Below are 24,341 nucleotides of genomic sequence, written 5' to 3'. Positions count from 1 at the left end.
TTGCTTTTGCAGTATGCTTTGGGTCATTGTCCATCTGCACTGTGAAGCGCCGTCCAATGAGTTCTGAAGCATTTGGCTGAATATGAGCAGATAATATTGCCCGAAACACTTCAGAATTCATCCTGCTGCTTTTGTCAGCAGTCACATCATCAATAAATACAAGAGAATCAGTTCCATTGGCAGCCATACATACCCACGCCATGACACTACCACCACCATGCTTCACTGATGAGGTGGTATGCTTAGGATCATGAGCAGTTCCGTTCCTTCTCCATACTTTTCTTTTCCCATCACTCTGGTACAAGTTGATCTTGGTCTCATCTGTCCATAGAATGTTGTTCCAGAACTGTGAAGGCTTTTTTAGATGTCGTTTGGCAAACTCTGATCTGGCCTTCCTGTTTTTGAGGCTCACCAATGGTTTACATCTTGTGGTGAACCCTCTGTATTCACTCTGGTGAAGTCTTCTCTTGATTGTTGACTTTCACACACATACACCTACCTCCTGGAGAGTGGTCTTGATCTGGCCAACTGTTGTGAAGGGTGTTTTCTTCACCAGGGAAAGAATTCTTTGGTCATCCACCACAGTTGTTTTCTGTGGTCTTCCGGGTCTTTTGGTGTTGCTGAGCTCACCAGTGCGTTCCTTCTTTTTAAGAATGTTCCAAACAGTTGTTTTGGCCACGCCTAATGTTTTTGCTATCTCTCTGATGGGTTTGTTTTGTTTTTTCAGCCTAATGATGGCTTGCTTCACTGATAGTGACAGCTCTATGGATCTCATCTTGAGAGCTGACAGCAACAGATTCCAAATGCAAATAGCACACTTGAAATGAACTCTGGATCTTTTATCTGCTCATTGTAATTGGGATAATGAGGGAAGAACACACACCTGGCCATGGAACAGCTGAGAAGCCAATTGTCCCATCACTTTTGGTCCCTTAACAAGTGGGAGGCACATATGCAAACTGTTGTAATTCCTACACCGTTCACCTGATTTGGATGTAAATACCCTCAAATTAAAGCTGACAGTCTGCAGTTAAAGCACATCTTGTTTGTTTCATTTGAAATCCATTGTGGTGGTGTATAGAGCCAAAAATGTTAGAATTGTGTCGATGTCCCAATATTTATGGACCTGACTGTAGCTGTCATTAAGTTTATACCTCAACCCTGTTGAATTCTCAGTTCTGATTGGTACGAAGATGTTGATTCATTTTCTTTAATGGCAGCCCTTGTAGTACCCTGTAACTCAAATCACAAGTTTATATTTCTAATTGCTTCTATAGTAATAACACATTAACAGGGACTTATATTGTCGTGCCTCACATAGCCCTAATCTAAGGCTAGTAATAAATGCATTAAAAAAGTGTAATCATTGGTATAGTGAAGCTTTCTGTAAGGAGACTTTCTTTAACATTTATGGAAGGAGTCTCCAGTGTCAGCACTTTATAATGATCAATAACTTTTCCACTTTTTGTTAGGAGAGAAGATTAGCTGTACTTTGTGGTTTCTCTATAATACGAAAAGCTACATTTTTGTCTTCTTAACCTCGAGAGAGAGAAAAAAAGAAAGGCTGGTGAGGGAATGACTGTTTACAGCTGCTATATTATAAGTGATAACAGGATCTAACTTGTCTCACAGACATTCCGTAACATGAAACGTAGACTATAAATGGTATGTGTCATAGGCTGAACGTTAGTAAATTACTGTGTGGTATAAGAGGAATAACACACTTGGGAGAATACTGTTATTGGAAAGTAATCCACAATGGGGTGTGGCATTGGTGTGATATACTCCAATGTGTCTGTCATGTTTAATTTCGCACTTAGCCCACTTTTAGATGTAATTGAAGCTTGATATAATTTGTAATGTGTCAAGGTAGACAGTATTAGAGCTTATATAGTCATTATAATTAAAAATAAAAAGAATATAAAAGAATATTCAAACATCCCTGAAGGTTTTTTTTTAGCATTTCCCAGATATAAAAAACTAAAAGTTATGTAACAGTAATATTATGTATAATTACTACTAATAATATTAGAATGATTAATATTATTAGTGATATATTGTCTGCTAAAATAATTATATCACCCATGTTAGACATGATTGAAGTTAAAAAAAAAAAATGTATATACTATTCCTAAAATTAAGGTGAGCCCCACGGTCATTCAGTCATCAAGACAAACATACACAAATTCATATTCATCTACACCAATCACCCCATCCCCCCACCCATGCACACACACACACACCAATAATTAAGGTAATATCCATCCATTTTCCATACCACTTATCCTATACACTATACAGGGTTGCCTGAAGCCTATCCCAGAGAACTCAGGGCACACAGCAGGGAACACCTTGGATGGGGTGCCAACCCACCACAGGGCACAATCGCACACACATTCACACACTATGGACAATTTGGAAATGCCAATCAGCCTACAACGCACGTCTTTGGACTGGGAGAGGAAACTGGAGTACCCGGATGAAACCCCTGAAGCACGGAGAGAACATGCAAAGTCCACACACATAGGGTGGGACTCGAACCCCTGCCCCTGAGGTGTGAGGCAAACATGCTAAACACCAAGCCAACGTGCCCCCGATTAAGGTAACATTTGGTAGCTAATTATTTATGCTTGCAAAACATAATACAACATAAGTGCATCAGGAATAGAGAGTTTTAACATTCATTCATTCATTCATTCATTTATTCATTCTTGCAGTGAATCTGGGACCTATCCCGGGAACACAGGGTGTGAATACACCCTTAATGGGATGCCAGTCCATCACAATAGCTTTAACAATTTCTGATATAACAATTTATTTATTGGATGCTAGGAAAGATAAAACCTCTGAAAGTATTTATAATTTACTTTGGTATTGAAAGTAATTGCTGTGTTTACTTTGGTATTGAAAGGAATTGCTGTGTTTATTAAAGTAAATGGTTATAGTTAGGAGGCAGACTTTTATTTTGAAATGTAACTAACGTAGGCAAACCGGAAGTGGTGGAACATGGTTGCATGTGGACTCTTAGCAAGTTGACTGCGTTGTGTTTGTTATAAAGAAGAGTGCAGAAAGTAAATATCTTTTTCTGCTGACGTATTTCAGACGTAAGCTATTTCACTGCATGATTACTAATTAACTTCGCGCTGCGTATATGTATATATTATATATTTTATTTTAATAAGTCAGAGTTCCTAGCCTTTAGAGACATCTGCAGAGACAGAGGCTAAAGAGCTGAAAGTGACAGGTGTAGATCACTGAGCAGTTTTTGTTTGTAGCGTTGAGTTATGTGACTTGTGATTCATGTCCTATTTCTAATTCCTCCCTACTGCACCTATTCTATAGGACCAGTCTCTGTCTGTGAAGTGTAATATCATAATATACAACTGTAGAAGAGTAATGTTGTATAATTCACTTGTCCAGTGTCATCCAGATGAGTAGGGGTTATCTTTTGGACATGGTTCCTCTGAAGATTTCTTCCTAAAGGCACCTCAGGGAGTTTTTCCTGACAGTCTCCTCTCTCTTGGTCATTAGGGATCTAATTCTGCATCCAGATTTCTGTAAAGCTGCTTTGTGATAATGTCTATTGTTAAAACCAACTATGCAAATAAAACAGAATAGAATTATTTTATTTTTAATAATGCTATTATATTTTGCATTATTTTATTTTTAAAGTGTTTGAGAATCTCTGGTATAGGAGATCTATTGAAGTCTGACGTAAGGGAGTACAAATCATTTGCTTCAGCTGTGGTCTGATACACAAATTGTTTTTTCTTCACAGGCTTGGGAATGTTACGGCGTCCCAAGCCCACAGACTCCGAGTCGGACTTGCTCCGGGAGCAGGAGCACTTTTTAGCCTCTGGGAGCGCACCAGCGGCCAGTGTGACGCGGAGAGCAGATAAGCGCAGAGGGGACAATACTTCGGCAGACAGTGATGAGTCTCGTGCGAATCCAAGAGATGTTGTGACGATAGCAGGTGCGTCCTTCTGAATGAACCAGCTACTAAACCTTTCTTTGAGTGTGTTATCCTGATTAGCACAATCTCAGAAAAAAGGGTACTAAGCTGTACCTTTCCCCGTTGCTGGGGTGGTACCTTTATTATGTGTCTCTCACCTGGTGTAACAGACAAGACAGTACAGACCCTCTGTACATAGAACTACATAAAGTGATGACCTGTGATAAGGCTATTAAAACTAACTGGTAGGTAGGCCATCTTTGATCTGAAGGGCAGCACATAAAAATCACTAGAACTACTTATTAAATACTAATCTTTTCTCTCAAGAAATATATGTGCCAAAAAATTAACAGCCCTAAGGAATGTTACCTTTAACCATTTCCTGTTTCCCTGGGTATAAATATGAAGTTGTACCTTGTAAAATCCCTTTGTCATCCTTTACCATGGGAAGGACCAAAGAACAGATGCTTGTTGGTCTGCACATGTCAGGTAATGGATATAAAAAATATAGAAGCAGTTAAAAATACCATTACTTCCAGTTGGACAAGTTGGAGATTTGCCAGGAATTGGACCCATAAGCACACTACTGCCCCCATACAGTGGGGAAGATTGTGAAGGAACCCAAAAATCTCAGTTTTAAAATGCACAGTTTACCTGATTCTCAAGTTTCAAGATTTTTTGTTAAATTCCACTTGCATAATAACAAGCTCTTTGAAAGTGCTGCAAGAAAGATGTGCTGCCTGAGAGCATCTCACAAAATGCTGCACCTGAACTTCAATAGTGTCATTTGAACTAGAGTTGAATGCAAAAAACCAAACCAAAATGCAAAAAACAAAAAAAAACCAAAAACAAAAATCAGTTATTCCATGTGTTATTCGTTTTTGTATTTTTGCATTTTTGTATTTTTGTATTTTCAAGAACAGTGGCAGTAATTCGGCAAGTTTCCACAGAGAGAGGACATTTGGGACAAAAGCTAGGGAAAAAAAGCTAAATGCTAGGGATATCAGAGAGCCTTTCAACAAGCAATGCATTTCATAAGTTGAATGTTCAGAGTTTTATATTGTTTTATTAGTATTAGGGTTATTTAATTAAAAAAAAAAGTTTTATTGTCATCTGGCTGAAACACTGTTGAATAGCCCTGACCTCTGATGCTGCAGAGTATTTTGAATGTGATTTCCCACCAAGGAAAAAATGCTGTCTAACAAGACGTGTGTACCTAAGCATGTAGCAGGTATCCCATAACATGTAATAAAAAGTTGGGCAATTATTGTGATATGAAAATGTAATATAGACATTTGGCTAATCCTGTGTTGAAAAGCACCACATGGGTTTTGGTATGATTTTGGTCAAATTCAGTAGATATACGGTTTGATGGATATAAAATAATAAAAGTAATTATGGTCCAGTAAGTGTGACCAGGTCTTTAGTTCATGCCAGGTTTATCGACTGTGCAGTGCAGTGCTGACTGATAGAAATGCCACCTGATGTGCAGATCTTCCTGATGAGCTGCCTACGTTGACTCCTGCGCCACCCAAAAAGTCATGTTCCAAAAAAGTGCGTGTGCGTTTTGAGAATGAAGATCCAGAGGAGCTGCTGGACAGACATGACACTCACATCAGTGCTGTCCTCTCAAGGATTGTTGTAAGTTATGTTCCTATTAGTTTGCTAGAATTGTGTTATTTCAATATACATGTCTGGTTACATTAAACACTGTATGGACTGTAGGAGAGAGACACTAGTGCTGTACCAGTGTTACTCCCAGCCTTCACAAGCACAGCTTTCCCCAAAGTCCTGCATCACTCTACAGTCAACAAGCAGGTATGATTTCAACACACAGATATTTGTTTTGTTTGGGCTTTGTTTCTAACTGAAATTGTATCAAACATGATCCGTTTATTGTTCCTACAGAAAGTGATTGAGGTATTTTAAGACATAAGAGCACAGTTTGAGATGTGTTTTCTTTGCATCCATGGACAGGGAACAGAACCCAGAGGTCGAAAAAGTATTTTTGCACGTCATGTTGCTGCACAGAAGGCTAAACCAGGGTGTGAAGAGAAGAATAAGCCGAAGGTCAGCAACACACAGGCATCTGAATCCAGACCGGCCCACGGTTGGTGTCTCTGTTTTTCTCTCTGAAAGTGTTAGGACCAAATTATTAATATAAATTATTTTACATTAATTAATGCATTTAATTAATTTTAATTAAAAAACTATTATTGTGGTGTGGTATTATTGCGGATTTTTTTTAAATATAAGGACCCTCACACACAAAGCTGATTATCGGCCATGGAAATGGTTAGTGATATTATATCGACTGATATCGACTGGTTTCTGTTTCATCCCTCCTAACCCTCTCTCCAGAGACAGTGAGAATCACTTGGATAAATAGTTGTTGAATGTCAAGACCTTCCAATCAACTCACAAAGTGACTTATGACAATATTTGCAATAATTACCATTGGCATACAGCCAGTGGAATTCTTCTTCTTCTCGACTCGTGTGCATCTTGGACCATATGAACACTATATGAAGCTATTCACTTCGCAGCTTCTGACTATTATTGGAGCTACATACACATTTTTTAAATACACTGGTAGTGCAGTTTTTTTTCATAGAGCACTGCTGAACTCCACACATTAGCTTCAAGTCTGCTTTTTTTCATTCCCTCTGACCCAAGTAGTTCACACTTTCTTGAACAGACGCATTGTCATGTTTTGATTCACTCAGACTGGGTTGTGATTTTAAGCTCTACCAGCCATCAGGATGACATAAGACTGAGCATATAATCTCAGTCAGTCTTGAGGCTAACCATGGATAGTTGTGGTCTATCCATGGTTAGCCTCACTGAGGACAACCCATATGCTATGGCTGTACAACAGTGCCCTGGGACAGGGTGTATAGGCCCAGCACTGGCCTCACCATTTGCTATACACTTTTCTATGCCTACCACTAATTCTTACCACATTGCTCAAAATTTAGCAACTAGGCCACTGAGTCCTGCTTGGGGACCCTGAGATGGGTGGCAAGACTTTGGTTCCACTACTGCTTTCACTGATGGACATAACACAATGGCAGCTTCCTCTCTGACCAGATCTTCTGTCCCAAATGGACAGAGCAATTAAAGCACCCTCAGCCAGATCCGCTGTGCCTGTGGATTTGGCCCCTCTGTTCAAATCACCGACTGAAGAATCCTACTCAGCAGTCCAGGCAACAGTCCTGAATGCAAGATCCCCTAGAACATGGGTTTTTCATACTCTTAGGTGGAAGCGACACTTCTCTAGAGTCTCATAAACATATAACCTTTTTGAAAGGGCCATGACATCTCGTTCCACCACATTTCCCTAATGGCCTATAGATGTGCTCCAAATGCAGGCATGCCACTTAAAGGTGTGCTGCTCTAGGAAGACTGGAAGAGGTGTGTGCTTTCTCCAGGTCCTACAAGGTTAACATCATCCTCTCATCCAAGATCCTGACCAGTCTGGCTTCAAATCGGCACGCTCCACAGAAACTACCCTCATGGCCATCATTGAGAATCTTTATGCACTAGATCAGCTAAACTATCATCTGTCCTCATTCTCCTTGACCTTTCAGCAGACTATGGTTGACATAGTCAACCACAAGACTATTTTATTAAAAGCTTTGAGTCTTGGAATTTGGAACTTGGTCATTGAAATGGTTTGCTACCTGGAGGGATGGTCATATCAAGTGATATGTAGGGGATCCACATCTCCTCCATGCAGACTTTCCACTGGTATCCCACAAGGCTCAGTGTTTGGTCCTATTCTGTTCTCCCTCAATACCTGCTCTGTTGGTGAGGTCATATCCTCACATGGGTTTTCATACCACTGCTATGCTGATGACACTCAACTTAACCTCTCCTTTCCTCCCTCAGAGACTCATGTCTCTGGATGGATCTCAGCATATCTGGCAGACATCTCATCGTGGATAGCAGCTTATCAACTGAAACTTAACCACAGCAAAACTAAGCTGCTGTACATCCTGCTGTACAAAACTAAGCTGCTGTACAAATCTGCCATTTCCTGCAACCTTGGAGTAACCATGAACAGTTGGCTCCTTCTCTCCTCACATTGCTAAACTAACATGCTCATGCCAATTTCTTCTTTACAACATCAGGAGGATTTGTCCATTTCTATCCTCAGAGGCCATTCAGGTGCTTGGTCAGTTCTTTGCCATTTCGAGACTGGACTCCTGCAACTCGTTCTGAGCACATCTGCCTCTGACCACTGCAACTGATCTGCCTTACTTGTTTTTGACCTCCCCAAGTTCTTCCACACCACCCCATTGCTAAGTTCCCACCCCTGGCTTTCTGATGCTTGCCTACAAAGTCAAAAATGGACCAGTGTTCACCTACCTTAAAGCACTTATCGCATCCCGCTCCGCACCACGCGGGCATGCATCAAGGAAGGCTCTTCTCTGTTCTGAACTTCCCCTAGATGTCCGAACAGATGAGTCACTGGCTGCCTTCAAAGACAACTAAAGACATATGTCTTCAAGAAGAACTTAAAATTGTTATTTAAAAAATGTCCTGTAGATACATTTCTGCAAAATAATGGCCTAGCAGACTATTTAAATTCTGACGAAGTAGCTTGTTTGGCATTGCTCCAAACTGCGTACTACCACACCAAACAATTGTCTTTGTGGTATGTAGTCTATATAGTCTTTGTAGTATGTTTGAATGCAACTTTAAATAGAAGATCTGAGGCCACAGAATGTGATTATCAGTCAGTATTGTTTGGCACTAGTTCATCTGCTTGGTGTGTCATGGTCCCAAAACATACAAAAAATATAAAATGCCAGGACCAGGCCCTATTAATAAATATCTAAATTGTAATTGTTTGTTTTTGTGTGTGTGCCTGTGTCTCTGTGCCTCTGTGTCTCAGGCACTGCTGATGGTCCCTTACTGGTGTCAGGTCAGGGCCTTGGTCCAGACAGAGCTGTAGAAACACTAAAGATCCACCAGGAGAACCAAGCCAGGCTGCAAACAATGTCTCAGAGTGAGATTCTGGAGGAGCAGAAATTGCTGTTGGCTCAGCTAGGTGAAATTGACTTTCCATTATTTTCCATCTAATTTAAAGGACTAACTTGATTGTGAGATATTTTTCCTCATTGTATTGTAAATGAGTACTATTGAGTGCCTGTTAAAAAATTCTCTTTTTTTTTTCCAGATCCAAGACTAGTGGATTTTGTAAGGTCACAGAAAGCTCAGAATGCTTCATCTTCCACATCCTCCTCTACAGAGAAATCAGTATGTCCTGACCAGTCTTTAACTGAGAGCAAAGCTCCAGCACCTCACTACTCAGACTCAGTACCGGACTCTCAGGAGGTTACAATGGATACCGATGAAGAGGATGAAACAGAACCTAATAATCATAATCCAATTACTGGTGAGCACTGGTTAATTCCTACATGCTGAACTGTTTCTAGGATCTTGTGATATTTGCAATGCGAGAACACTGTTTTTTTTTTTTAATTTTTTTTTTATAGCTAACTACTAACATTTTTTTTTTTTATTTGCTTAGAGAAACAACCTAAACCAAGGTTGTCCTTGTGTGCAAAGGGCCAGGGTGGCTGCAAGTTTTTGTTACACCCAAACAGGAGCCTCACCTGATAGTTGACTGAAAGCCAGGATAATCTGATTAAACAGGTAGAATCAGATGTGGCTTTTGATTAGTTGGAATGAAAACCTGCATCCACACCGACCCTTTGCAGTTTCTTAGTATTTGGTTTGTCCCCTTTTTTCATTCTAATGACAGTTTGCACTCGAGCTGGCATGGACGCCATAAGTTTGTGCAAAACCATATCATCCATGTCGTCCAGTGTTGTCAGAACACATGCGTCAATAGAAGAGATTTAGGCATGAGGGAAATCTGACCTTTTGTACAAAGCAGTCAACATGGTCAGTACCACAAATTTGCTTACGTTTAAACTGGGACCTAGAAATAGTGCAGAATCTTGAATATTAAATATTCAAGATATTGAAAATTTACTTTCTTTGTTTTAAATATTTCAAAATTCTAAAACTTTTTGTTTATTTCCTATTTTAAATAAAAAATTTAAAAAAAATTCCAGATTTTCAGTGTGGTCTCAGAATTTTGGACCCTGCTGTATATATACATATCACCTTCAAAACAGATGTTCAGACTGCAATTCATTATCAAAAAATAACTAACTAAATAAATAACTGGCGGGTGAATATAGTTTGGTAAATTATTTACAAATAAAAATGTAAAATTATGATTGCATAAGTGTTCACCCATTACTGAAACACCCCTAAATTAGTTCCTTTGGAAGATGACATAGTTACAGCATCAGATTTTTGTCTTGCTAATGAAGAATTAGATATCTTTAGCACATTTTATAAGAAGCTGCGTTTATGGCCCTGAGTGGAATATGAAAGACTAGATCTTCTAATCTTTCAATTTGGTTATGGTCGATGACACAATTTTAATTTGGTGGTCTGGAGTAGAACCTTTATTGTGGGCCATAATTCTTGACACCCTTAGTTTAAATGTTACACAGGATTTTACTGCTTGTCATACATTTGTTTTGGATACAGTTGGATGACTGTAAGAACCAGTTTCATTTCACATTTCTAGAGTAAAAATGCACAAGCTGAGCTCAGGGGAGAAAAGAAAACCTGGAACTCATTTCAGACACAGTGCTGAATGTCCCATAGACAGCCAAAAGTGCAACAGGAAACCATAAAATTATTCATAAAGAGAGGAGATGTCCTGCAATCCAATCTTGACTTATAGCACTGCGAGTGAAATGGCCTGAGAGGCTTTCAAGTTCTAAGGAGTCATATGAGGACAACTGGGTAAAAGTGTTGATGAGGGAAAAATCAATAACCTCAGATGAAGTCGAGAAAAGCTGGAAAAGTGGATCTGCCTCCCTGTGATTCAATTTATTACAACATGTTGCTTTGTGTGAAGCTGTTTTTGGATTAATACTTTGAGTAGCACATGTTCCTGGATAGGGTGGATATAAATATCCAGTTGAGCACATATGGAATGATTCAGAAATGTTTGTTTCCATCAACATGAAGAATGGTTCAATGGTGTGTAAGATGAAGTACTAAAGACCTAATCGTAAAAACGGTATCTTAGCAAGTATTACCACAGGGAATTTGGGTTTTTCTTTTTTATTTCTAATTTATAAGTGTAAAATCCTTTTTATAGAAATTTCCATCGTGCCTCAGGTTTTGTGAAGTAGTAGACAGCAGGTGTAGTGAGCCTTACTCCTACAGATTCACACAGCAGTTGGATCAGAAGTTTATGACACTGCATATTACTTTCATGTTCGTCTTTCAGCTCCAGTGGATTTCAGTGGTGTGGATTCGATCTGGCTAATTGCCAACTCTTATTTCCCTTGTCCTAGCAAGAAAGATAACTGCACGTGTGCACTAATGTGCATTTGGCAGAGAGCGTTCAGCTGAACCGCAAGATTTGCCTGCCGGAGCAGAGTCATTGATTTCTATTAGCTTGATTAGTGCAAGCAAGCCAGAGCAAGCAATAATTTGTCTTCAAGGGATGGAGATAATGGAGGGGTCAAAAAAAACACATGAGTATTAGCCTCAATATGTGTGAAGTGGACAGAAGTTTATTCTGCTTTAGTTTTTCTGGCAGTATAGCTGCTGTTATTTATAATTCATTATATATTACTTATTATATATCACCCATAATATTGTATTTGTGTCATTTTATTCAATTGATATTTTACAATTGGAACCCCTGATCAATGCTAGATGTTTAAGCTGCTGTATGCATGAAACTTTTCAGTAATGTTCATTTTTCACACATCACTGTGGTGATGAACTTGATACATGTTTTGTTGCATATAATTATATTAAAGTTTACATTAGTCAGTGTAAAGTGTTTTAGACACAAATAATAGAACAACATTCTGATTTAAATTAAATGTTTATGCAGTGGAACAGCTACCAGTCAAGCCTGAGAAAGAGTGGCTACACATGGACAAACTGGAGCCCGAGAAACTGGAATGGATGAGGGATTTGCCTGCCCCTAGGAAGCAGGGCACTAGAAAGGTGAAAGTAATGATTTGAGAAATGATAACACAAGAGTCTTTAGGGCATTCTACTTGATGCTGTGGATGTTACAAAAACAAAAAAATGTTGTATGTTACATTAAGCTTGTGTAAATGCTGACTTCAGAGTCTTGTTTTGTCTGTATTGAACTGCCAGGCCATGCAGGCACGTTTCGACTTTTCTGGCATCCTTCTGCCCCCCACAGAAGACTTACCCACTCATCTCGGCCTGCATCATCATGGGGAGGAGCCAGAGGTCAATTAATTCCCAAACACTTGTTTTTCTCTATTTATTTCTGTTAATTTCATCTCATGTCATAATGTTAGATAAATCTTCATGTTCACATGTTGTCTATGAATATTAACTATTGTCAAATTGGATAACAAACCTCCTCTTGTTTTTCCCCTCTTTCTTGGTTGTAGTTGGCAGGCTACTCGCTGCAGGAGCTTTTTCTCCTCTCTCGCAGTCAGCTGACCCAGCAGAGGAGTCTGGCTCTGAACACTTTGGCCCACATCCTGTCAAAGGTAAATCAATAAAGTCAGTTCAGTTGACTTTCATTAAATTGCTTTCAGCTGTTTCAGAGTACAGCTACAAATCACAAACAGAACTAAATGTAATGGGGGGGAAAAAATCCTTCCTTTTCCTTTCTGAGTGTGGAAAAAAGCACTGGAGTGCCTGAGATTCTATCATATATATCATATTGACATCATAATGCTGTCCAGAATGTGCTGTTCTGACCTTGAAGAAAGTCAAGATGCTTGATGAGTCAGCTGAGTTTTTTAAAGGTTGCATTGAGGGGCAAACTCACCATCAGGAGGGTTTCTAGTGAGTTGTTCCATGACTCTATCACACAGAGACCCTGCTAGTTGTGGAGAAAAAGTGGTGCAGAGGAAGCACATGAAAAGAAGAGCTTTGCTGCATCTGCCAGCAAAGCTCTTCTTTTCATGTGCTTCCTCTGCACCACTTTTTCTCCACAACTAGCAGGGTCTCTGTGTGATAGAGTCAAATATAAATGTCCTTGAATTTCAGATCAGCTTCGGGTGATTGTGATGATAGCGAAAGCAGCGTTGAAGCACATATTCAGTGGCATAGTCTAATTAGCTAAACAAGGCTAAGGAATTATAAGTGTTGTTTATAATTATAAGGGATTAATGTAACAAAAATTAACTGTTTAAAATAGACTAGATTGGTACAGTAGTGTTGTTGTACAATCCTTTATACAATATATAAAGGATTTATTTTTCACACAAAACCTTGCTGTATGTGATTGATATAATTTTCTTATTTGTGATATTATATTCTGAACCTCATGTAACCCTGTGTTGTAATACTAATAATGTAAAGGAAATTCCTGGGCTAATTTTTAGTACCAGTCTGCCCCTGGTTACATTTGAAAATTTTTGGGCTACAATTATTTTCTCTCTCAGTTCCCTCTTTCATGTTCATTGTGTCTGTGTTTTCCCAGGCCCGTGCTGGTGAGTACTCATCATGCCTAAAAGGCAATGTGCTGGCCTCCTTGCTTGATGCTGGACTCCTCTTTCTGTTGCGGTTCTCTCTGGATGACAGTGTGGAGGGTGTAATGTCTGCGGCTGTGCGTGCCCTGCGAGCCTTCCTAGTTTCCACTGAAGATGAGGTGAGGGGCAAATAACAAAAACGGCTTCAAGTAGAAATGAGGGCACAACTTTTGGTATTACAGGTTCAATCCGAAAGTCTGTTTCGCTGTTTGGGCTGCCTTCTCACCTTTTAAATTGTTTTCTGAAACAAAAAAAATAAATAAAATACTGTGTATAAAGACGGAGGAAAAAAGCAAAATCTTGGATTGTGCTTGTGTTGTGTAGGAGAACCTGGACGACATGTTTCCCTGGCTACTAGGGATGGCAGCTTTCCCCTTGGTTCCCCAGGTTCACAAGGAGGAGGATCAAGATGATGAAGGTCTGAATGAGTCTACAAAGGAAACAGAGAAAGAGAAAGAAGAGAGAAAATTAGATCACGATGTCGCTCAACAGGATGTTATCAAGGTGAGAAGACCCTGATAAAAGCCTAGAAGAGGAAAGGGGATGACATCTTGATGGCAATTTATCTTGTAACACCTTTTAAGATGAGGGATTTAGACCATTAGCTCAGTGAAGCAATAAGAGAAGGAAAAGCTTAAAATAGCCAAGACAGAGAACAGGACAAATGTCCAAAAATTGAACCTTGAAAATTTCCTGGCTATTTGTGCAGAGAATAATTTTTTGTCACAATGCGGGCATTTATGAGTGAATTGTGCGTCTGACGTGTAAATTTCCACCAAATCCATATGTGGGATTTGTTATATGTCACATCTTCTGTAACAGGACTTTCTTGGCATATGTGAATGCATGTATCCCAATAAAATACAGTTTGAATACTATGACAGGTTCACATGACTCAAAGTACAAAATTACCCTTAAAGGTATGCCAGTCACAGCCCATATTTTGAGTCTGAAAACACTATAAATAAATTCAATCCCACATTTTCTTCAGTCACATTTCCCATGATACACTACAGTGGTTGTTCCACTGCATGCAATCTCACAACTTACTATGTTACATCAATCAGTTTATCAAGCATATTATCATATCAGAGTTGTCTATATTATTATATGTATTTCTTGATCTCAGGGTTTGTTGAAGATGCAGCTTCTGCAGCGGCTGCGGTACATTCTTGAGGTGGTACGACCTTCACCCCAGACAGTTCTTGATATTCTGCAGGTTCTGATCCGAATCGCTCGTCACTCAACCTCTGCAGCCACACAGGTGAACCTCAACCGTCCTAAATATTTAGGACTCAACAAGTCCTAAATATTCTTTATTTAGAAATGTGATGTAACTATCTTTTATACACATCTAATTATACGTATATGCCTCATTTTGTGTTGTTACTTAAAAAAAAAAAAATTTATAAAAACGAAGTCACAAAATAGATTCTGTTATACACTACAGCATTCAGCAATCATTGCAGTAATTTCAGTTTTAGTGACTATAATCATCTCAATCATACTTTTCTGTCTGTTTTTTTAATTTACCTCTGTGGTCCATGACCTCTAAATTAAAAGACATTACAGTCCTCTATCTGACTCCATGCTTATGGTGTTTGCAATTTTTAGATCCTTGATTGCCCCCGGCTAATGGAGACCGTGATGTCAGATTTCCTGCCTTGCTCATGGACCCCGCTGACCTCACCAACCCCACTTTCTTTATACGGGTTGCCTGTTTCCACGGCAGTGAAGCTCCTGCGTGTGTTGGCAAGCGCCGGCAGGCACGCCTGTGCGAGAATAGTGAGCGCTGACTGACTCAGCATGCTTGTTAAGCTGGACACTATATGATAACGCAAATAATTATATTACAAGCACACAATCTGGGTGCAGATTAGTATGTTCTAATTCATTTTTGTGTCTCAGCTCAACAATCTAGGTGGAAAGGAGCGTCTGTCTCGGTTCTTGTCAGTGGAAACTTCAGAGCTTCTGTTACAGCCTGGGGAGAATATATGCTGTAGCACAGAGGCACTGAGGCTGTGGGCTGTGGCTGCAAGCTATGGGCAGGCCTGTAACCTGTACAAGTAAGAGAGCCTGCTCTGTAGCTCTGTTATTAATGACCCCTAATTAAGGGATAAATCATGTTGGGGTGTGCTGTTATAGGAAAATAATCCACAGTGAGTGCTGTGATGCTGCCCTGATGTTGATTATTTTCTTACACAGCACTTCACAAAGTGTTTTATTTCTCTTTTCCACAGTTGTTTGCCAACAATTAATGTTGTGGAACATCCGTGAGACAAGTTAGTTTCTGTTATCACTTACATTATAATAGCTATAACATGTGATTCAGTTGTTAATATAGAAATGGTTACATATTAAAGCGAATGCATCAATATGAATCATTAATTTGAATTAGTCAGAGCCATGCTATTATAGAAAATTAATCAACACGTTTAGAAAAATCTGATTGGAGAATTCAGCAGCACTATGGTAGCTGTCTTAATGACATCTTAATGGAAAACAGTTGTTGTAGTCTTTCTGTAGAAAGGACTTTAAATTCAGTTAGTTGTTGGATACCTTTTATACTGAAAATGTTATTGCATTATATTGCTTATGAACATGGATGCATTTAAATAAGGGATATACAGTGAATATCTAAATACATGCATGCGCATTATTATTATTGTATTCTAATTGCAAATAATGCTGTTCCCCAAAGCTTTGTGGTGCTAATATATAAAATTCAAATTTTGTGGTGTTTTATGTAATGCTTATATGAAGATATTAATATGGGTGTGAAGAGTATCACCTAACCACTCTTTCTATCAGTTTTAACAAACTAAATGCTTCAGACAGCTGATTATCCAGCATCTGTTATGCCCGTGTTTCCCTCCTGCCAGGTCAGCTGTTATTAATGTCATTATACAGTACAGAATTGCACAACCAAATACTGTTTCAGGTAGTCTTACACTGCATTACAACAACAGGATTCGAGACAGGATTGCAGGTTTTATTATGTTGCCCTGTCTCTCACTGTCTCCAGAGACTTGTACCCAGTGCTGGTGAAGGCGTTGCAGGCTGCACATAAGCCCTGTGCTCCCTCTGAGTCTCTGCTGGTCCTGGAGCTCCAGAGAGTGAAGTCTCTGCTAGTGTTGCTCACTCAGGTCACACACACTGCCGGCTGCCACCAGGAGTTACAAAGTGGACTGCTGAGGTAACACACACACACACACACACAAGCCACATTTAAAAAAAAATTTGAAGCCTTTTCTGACAGCAATATTTGTGTGACAGCTCTCAGGGGGCTGAGTGTCTCCCCCCACCCCCAGTGACCTGGAGTCATGTGTCTGGGTTGCAGCCCACTCTGACTGGCATACTGAAAGGCTGTGTGAGAAAACTGGACGACCCAAGTCAAAGTTCGAGCACCCTAAGTCTACTGCCGTCTTACCTGATCTACATGGGAGCATATTACTCTCAGTTCAGTGTGCAGGTAGGAAAAAAAAACAGAAAGAAGAATTACTGCCATTCAGGAGGAATGCAAGAAGATCCCTAATCAAAACTGAAATATTGTTCTTGTTCCGCCCCCCTCCCCCGGGGTTTTATGGGGTTTTCTAATTTTAACACTGATCATTCTTAATGCTGTAGTGTAGCAATATAATTATACAAACTGTTAATAATAATTTATTGTGACGCACTGGTCAGAATAACATTGAGAGGATGTGATGTGCTCTTAACTATGTGATGTGATGTGCACTGCTGTGTGCTTGGACAGAGTTCGTTCCAGCCGGTGCAGTGCCTTCAGGAACTAGAGGCCCTGACTACAGAGGTGCTCCTTCCTCTCATATCCCATCAGGTCTTTCACAGCATGATGGGCAGCCTCAGGTAAGTCTTTATTTCACATGAAAATTCAAATGCAATGATGTTTGCTATGTTTAGTCAAAGCAGGGCTTTGAAAAGAATATCAAGCATCCATATATTTACACATATAACAATATAACTGAAATAATCCTGTGCTGATTTATATTGCTCTGATCTGAATTTGTGCATCAATGGTCCTTCAGGTCAAGCTCAGTAATATGTAAGCGTGGTTTGAGCACTTCAGCCCGGGAGGTTGTTCCCAGTCTGCCAGGCTTGGGCAGCTCCAGGGTTAAGATAACCAGCCTGTTAGGACCTGAATCTCCTCTGCCTCTCTGTACTGCTCTCTTCTATCTACTGGACATCATCGTGACCATCCACCGTGGCTTAACCAAGAGTGTAGGTTTGCGTTTCGGAGGCTGAATATGTAGTACACTTGCACACTTATAGCAGGGAAAGTGTTACATTACAGTAGATGTATCCCAGGATTTGAACAGGAAAACTGCATATAGTAATGATGCTACAATGTATTGTCAAGTGATGTCTTAAAAATGCCCAAAATAGTCATATCAGTTTGAAAAGCATTCATTTTCCTGAGCTGATGTTGATCTATGCTTGTCTTTGTAGTTCAGCTCTCTCATCCTTTCGGACTCCGTGCTGGCTTACCTGCAGTCTTGTGTTGGAGTGACACCCTCTGTGTCTCATGCCAGTGCCTGGATTTTACGCCATGAGCACCACTTTCTCTATCTGATACTCCGGCTGGCTCACAGACTGGTACTGCAGCTCTTACACAGGCACACATTTGTCTTACTAGCCTTGTGAGAACCTTACACTAACAAAATTTTTAATGCAACTAATTAATGCCATGCCACATTTTTATTTTTTTTTTTAAATAATAGTTTTTGTTTTAAAAAAACGTCCTCAGCCAAATGTCCTCACAAGGTTAAAACCTATCCTCTCCACCAAGAAATGAAAATATGCCCACACACACTGACACACAGCCATTTAGCAGTCATAATACAAATTCACATTTAGGGCCAATTTAAAACCTGGCTAGCTACATTAGTTTTTAAAATTCCATGCTTTTTAAATGACATTTTAATTGTTCATCTTAAGAAAATTACTTGTTCTGCCTACTCTAACTAACCTGAGTGAAGTGTTTTGGAAATCAAAGTAGAGACCTGTTTTGGGAATGTGTGATCTAGTGTGTCTTTACTAATGGCATATTTGTTTACATTTTCCCTTGTGGCTGAAATTTTTAGGTTCCTGCTGACCCACAGGTGAAGAAACATGCTTCTCTGTTTCACCAAGTTGCCTTGGCTCTGCTCTCATGGCTGTTGCCTGGAAGTGAATATCTGGTATATGAACTTGTGTCTACTATGATCTTCAATCCGGACCTCTTTCCGTGAGTTTTTATCTTTTTCTCTTTTTATTTTTTTTTTAAAGTGGTGCAGTGTCTCACTTTATTTAGCCAATCACTGGAGCAGCACATCCCTAACCACCATTATAACCAAGGTTATACTGTATAGTCTAGTTATCGCTAGGCAACTGCAGAATTTAGTTGTAACTTTAATTGAATTCACCTCACAGTAGTATTTTTTTGCTCTTAATACCTGAAGACTTTGCTGAAACACTTTTGTGTTTCATTGTGTCGTTTTGCTTTGCCATGTTTGTGCCTGTGAAATTGGAGAGGATTGAGTAAGCAATTTAGTGAGGTGTGGTTAAGATTTTCCCATTCATTCACTGTGTTTTGCTAACACCTACTAAATTCATTAATAGAAATGGTGAAGAGGAACATACATCTAGTGCAGTCATTTCTTTTCATATACTCATGCTAAAGCCTTCCTGTTTTTATTTCTCTTGCATCATTCTATAAAGAAATTTGATCAGAGTTTAAGGGCTGTCATATTTAATCAGGAGCATTTTACCTGGCATTTGTACAAGCCATTAGGCCTTGTTTCTAGTCAGAAATCTTTTTGTCGTTTCATCTGAAGTCATGGTTTCTGATGCAGTTACACATTATCTTCACAAGAGGGCAGCAAATTGTACTTATTGTAGCAGACATTCTTCCTAGCACTTATTTCAAATGGTTTATGCTGTCTCTGTGCTCATTCAGTACGTTTAACAGCATGGTTCAGTATCATGACAATTAGCCAGTTTATGATTTTAAATATCATTCATAATGTATAGAATATGGGAATGTGTGATTTGTTAGATAACGTATGCATTTGAGTAAAGGGTAGTCACATGGGTAAAAATGAAAACGTGAAAACGTGAAAATGCTTCTATTTTGCATTCTTTTCTAATTTAATACAACAGTTTTCATTAAAATGATATTATGATATTATCAGCAAAAACCTGAGTGAAAAGTAGAATCTTTGAAATATTTATGAATTTCAGAGTTTCTTAGTATATGGTATGTCCTTTTTTTTGCTTTAATGACAGTGTGCACTTGAGCTGACACGGACTACACAAGTTTGTGCAAAACCTTATGATCCATTTTAGATTAAAATCATCGGCATGTCATCTGAACACGTACTTCATTAGAAGAGATTAAGCATGAGGAAAATCAAACCTTTTGTACAAAGCAGTTAACATGGTCATTATCACAATTACATTACATTTAAATAGGGGCCTAGAAATAGTGCAGAGTCTTTAATATTAAATATTCAGGATATTGCACATTTACTTTGTTTTAAATATTTCAGAATTCTAAAACCTTCTGTTTTATTTCCAATTTTAAATGAGAAAAGCCAGGTTTTCAGTGTGGTTTCAGACTTTTGGACCCCACTGTGTTATATAAAAAATAAAATGGATTGAGTCATTGGTTAAAATGGAAGTGTATCTGACATTTTGTAACAAGTGCTCACAGGAAGCAAGCTAGATAAGTGCTTTCAAACAAGTGCAGTTTTAAAAAAAAATGTAATAACAGTGCTACAGATATTAAGTGTAACTCAGTCTGTATTCTGCAGTGAGGCTGGAAGTGGAGGTCCAGAAGCCGCGACCCTGGCAGAGCTGCGGCTTCAGGAGATGTCCTGTCATTCACCCAGCCCTGGTCCCCTCCTCCGCGACTCCCTTGCCCAGCTTCCCTCAATCCGTGCCTGCTACCTCACACACCTTGCCTACCTGGAGCCTGCTGTGATCACCTCCCGTGAGCGGCACCTTGGTCGTAACCCCTGGCTTTCTTCTCAGCTCCTCCCTGAACTCTCAGGCCCCTCGCTGCCTTCTGATTGGGCCTTTTTGCCTCTCGTCAGCCTTTACGAGCGAATAGGAGTGTCTCAGGGCGGTGGGCTGCGGGCTGAATCGCTACCTGCTGGCTCTGTGCAGTCGCTTACGCATTGCCTGCAGTGGCTTCTTGTGCTCGAGAGCTTTAGGGAGCGGGCGCTGCAGCTGGTGCCACCTGTGGCCAAACTGGCACGTCTGGTCTGCGTCTTCATGTGCTCCAGCGATATCTTTCTGGAGAGACCAGTGAAGGAGCTGACATGGGCGCTGCTGCGTGAGCTGACTAGACCCGGACATTTAGAAGCTTTGGATCTGAGCCTGCCGCCTCCAGGTTTAGCCTCCTTCCATGATCTCTACTCTGCCCTGCTGGCTCAGTACGAGGCTGTGTCCTTTGGCGACACACTCTTTGGCTGCTTCGTACTGTTGCCACTGCAGAGGCGATACAGTGTGTCGATGAGACTGGCTGTGTTCGGCGAGCATGTCTCAATTCTGCGCTCACTTGGGGTCTCGTTGGAGCAGGTGAGGAGGAACTGCTCACTCATATTCATATCCTGCACTCATATGGATTCATGTAATGAGATGGAATGCAGTGAGGTAGTCCTGACAGGTCTATTTCCATCTAAATGTGCTACAAATTATAAGCAGGCTCCCAGAAGGGCCCTAAAAAAAAGTGTGTGTGTCCATAATGTTTAAGTTAAACATTTTAAAGAGAATCTAACAAAATCTTGACATAATGAAAAGAGTGGCAACATTTAATCTAAAAATATTTTTGAATAACAAACTTAATTTCATCTTTATATTCATATAACAGCAATTCTACCTCAGTCCGGTATAACCTAATTATGCCTGATTTGTGTTTTCTCTTCTTAGCTACCCATTGCTCTGGAGAACTTTACTTCCCCTTCTGAGGATTCGCTGCCTTTGCTGCGGCTGTATTTCCGAGCTCTGGTGACCAGAGCTCTGAGGAGGAACTGGTGCCCTGTCCTGTACGCTGTAGCTGTTGCCCACCTCAATGCTTTTATTTTCTCCCAAGATGCTGTGCCACAGGTACAAGAGTGTTAAGAGTAGCTCGCTATTCCAATCCAAGGAAATTAACATTTAAAAAAAAAATGAATATGTACTCATTCCTCTTTGGTTTTTTGCTAAATATTTCAGTGTTCATCCCCCATAAACTTTAAGGGTTACTGCTGAGGAACTGTGTGCTGCTGCAATCTTAAATCTGATTGGTCAGAAGGTTGATTAATTTTCTGACACTTGATTTACTTACAGTTGATTCATTTATTGATTAACTGACAGTTAATTAATTTAATAGTAATTTGGAGTACTTCTGCTCTAATTCTATAGTAACAACTCATTCACTGGTACTTGTATGGCAGACAATCTACACAATCTGATGCTAACAATAAATGGATTTAAAACAGGTTGTTATTGAACAAAGAACAAGTAGAACTCGACACCAACGCCATTAGCTGGGCTTCCTCCTTTGCCAACAAGTCTAGTCCTTCTAGTTACTAATTTATATGCCTCAACTACCTCTAAAATATTCCCCGACAATGGCTGGATCAGTGCCAAAATATTATCAGTTCATTTGGTGATACCAAGTCCAGTTTCCACCAATTGAATAGCAGTGTGAGATAATGGGAGCCACATACTTGATGATTGAAGTATTAGTACTCAGAAGTGATGAAAACACTCCTTATGAAAACAAGTGAGGAGTAGTGGGTCCTAGCTGTCAACAGTGAAGAATGTTCTGTGACAAAACAAGTCCAGATGTGAATAACACACTCAGAAGATTTACTATCAAATTTAACCAGTTCCCAAAAACTTGAAAACTGTATTGTAAGACCCAGAAATGCAAAATGACACAGGAACCCCAATAGCCATATACTGTTTACTGTAAAATCAATCTGATGGATTGCATCTTTGCTGGTTTTGCCGTTTTTGTGTTTGACATATGGCAGTGTGACATAAGGGTCATTCGTCTTCTCATGCTCTTTTTGTCTAGGAGGTGGAGAGTACTCGTCGGAGTCTGCTGAGAAAGACATACTACCTGACAGATGAGGTACATCCCTGCTGTGATTTATCTCCCCAGATCTATGTGCGTGTATGTCTCTCTGTCTTTCTGATACAATGTCCTGGTCTTGTCTAGGTGTTGAGGAGCCACCTGCTGCTTTTCCGTCTACCCCAGCAGCACAGTGAGCTAGGCTTCAGCACTTACGAGCAGCTGCCGTCCATTCGTGCCTGCAGGCTCCAGAGCGTAATAGAAACCAAGGAAGGAAATGACTGAGACAGATGAGCCAGAACAGGCTCAGTTCTGTGGAGCAAATCCACAGCCTTCAAGACGCTGTGACAAAAGAAGACTGAATTTTGTTTTCTAAGAATATTTTGAATGTCCAAAGTAGCATTTTAACTGCATCTCAGATTTGTCCCTTTAAAAGTCGCATTTAAAGTTTGGTTGTCTTCGTTAAGAAATTAGTGCATACGAAATGGTCTCACATATTCACATCGATTCATATTCATATTGATTATTTTAGACTGGAGTTGATATTGAGGGGAAACAAGCGATGCCAAAGTGAGGCAGGAAATGAGGATCTCCCTGGTGCACACAAGTGGCTTTGATTAGAGGGAGAGTAGAAGATTTATCTTATAATGTGCTAATGCCAAAATCTGTTGGAGAGGCATGGTCAGCATGTTTTTCTCTTCCCTATTCTTGGCTCCCTGTGAGCCAAATGCCACAAAGACTTGATTTAATTTGCCACACTAAAAGTGGAGGCTAGACCATTGCCTGCGAAAAGCTTATTTGGAAAATGCCCGCAGGCCATTACAAAGAAAGGTCTTAGCTTGTCAGTCTAAAGCTATTCTGATCATGTCATGTTAAGATGTGTTGTTTTTTTTTCCACAAGCTGGATTTTCTGAAGTTGTGTTTATCCATATCATGGCTATGATTCCTTTGATTTACACCATGGCCGATTTTTTGGATGTGTCCCTAACATCTTCCCTAAACAGTAAGCCTTTCTGCTCTGAACTGTAAATAGCCATAAACTACATCATTGACCACTGACCATTTTCTTTACTGCTAAGACCTTCAGGATCTATTAATTGATGGTTTGCCCTAGAAACTATGGGACTTCTGATGACGTAGATATGACTCATTCTCCAGCAACTACTTTGTTGTTCTGAAACATGTTAATGGCTTTCTCTTCCATTTTTCACTGTATCTTGTATAAACAGAATAAGTGACTCATCGCATGGTTTCTAGCTGTGGTTGGACAATACTGTGTTTTATACATATTTGTTATTCAGATGGGATACCAGTGTTGTGACTTTCTTGCATTGGAAACTGGTCGGTTTTTTTTTTTTTTTTTTAATTATTATTTTACTTCTTCAGGAATCAAGATGTTATGCGAGCCAGTAGGAGAAGACAAGTCAAGAGTGACACTAATACTAGACGCTAATGCTAGACACGTTGCTCAGCTAACATCAATTCAACATCGTCTTGTATGTTGGAAGCACAAAATTTCTTGCTATTTTATGTGGACAACATAACTCCCAATAGAATTTTAACTATCCAAAAAATCCCTTTCATTTGTAAAAAGCTTTCATTTTTTTCTGTCTTCAAAATTCATTTGTGATAAGTTTTTGAATTAGTTTCTGGTTTAGAATCATTTCTGGGCTCACATGGAGTAAACCCATTACACGCCTAATGGAAGTCAGATGCTACACACTATAAACCAGTGTGAAATTGATTTTAT

The 24,341-nt window shown here is 39.7% G+C and overlaps 1 protein-coding gene across 2 annotated transcripts; it reads left to right on the top strand.

Annotated features, from left to right (window-relative positions):
* The first annotated feature begins 2,984 nt into the window (after positions 1–2,984).
* On the top strand, positions 2,985–23,887 carry rpap1 (RNA polymerase II associated protein 1). 2 transcript variants are annotated; one of them, XM_026934459.3, is made up of 25 exons: positions 2,985–3,071; positions 3,779–3,973; positions 5,445–5,593; positions 5,678–5,770; positions 5,930–6,062; positions 8,853–9,008; positions 9,138–9,356; positions 11,901–12,016; positions 12,173–12,271; positions 12,439–12,540; positions 13,482–13,649; positions 13,855–14,034; positions 14,660–14,794; positions 15,145–15,315; positions 15,439–15,596; positions 16,556–16,726; positions 16,807–17,002; positions 17,285–17,394; positions 17,574–17,766; positions 17,995–18,141; positions 18,630–18,772; positions 20,340–21,108; positions 21,460–21,636; positions 22,595–22,651; positions 22,739–23,887. In XM_026934459.3, the coding sequence occupies exons 2-25, from the start codon at positions 3,787–3,789 to the stop codon at positions 22,874–22,876; spliced, it is 4,167 nt and encodes a 1,388-aa protein (XP_026790260.3). In that variant the 5' UTR covers positions 2,985–3,071; positions 3,779–3,786; the 3' UTR covers positions 22,877–23,887. The 2 variants fall into 2 exon arrangements, with proteins under 2 accessions (XP_026790260.3, XP_026790259.3); XM_026934458.3 differs by having other exon boundaries at positions 2,987–3,104.
* Positions 23,888–24,341: the final 454 nt, after the last annotated feature.

This window comes from Pangasianodon hypophthalmus, chromosome 10 (genome assembly GCF_027358585.1).
Source record: "Pangasianodon hypophthalmus isolate fPanHyp1 chromosome 10, fPanHyp1.pri, whole genome shotgun sequence".
NCBI lineage: Eukaryota > Metazoa > Chordata > Actinopteri > Siluriformes > Pangasiidae > Pangasianodon > Pangasianodon hypophthalmus.
This window is presented reverse-complemented; position numbering and strand designations above follow the sequence as displayed.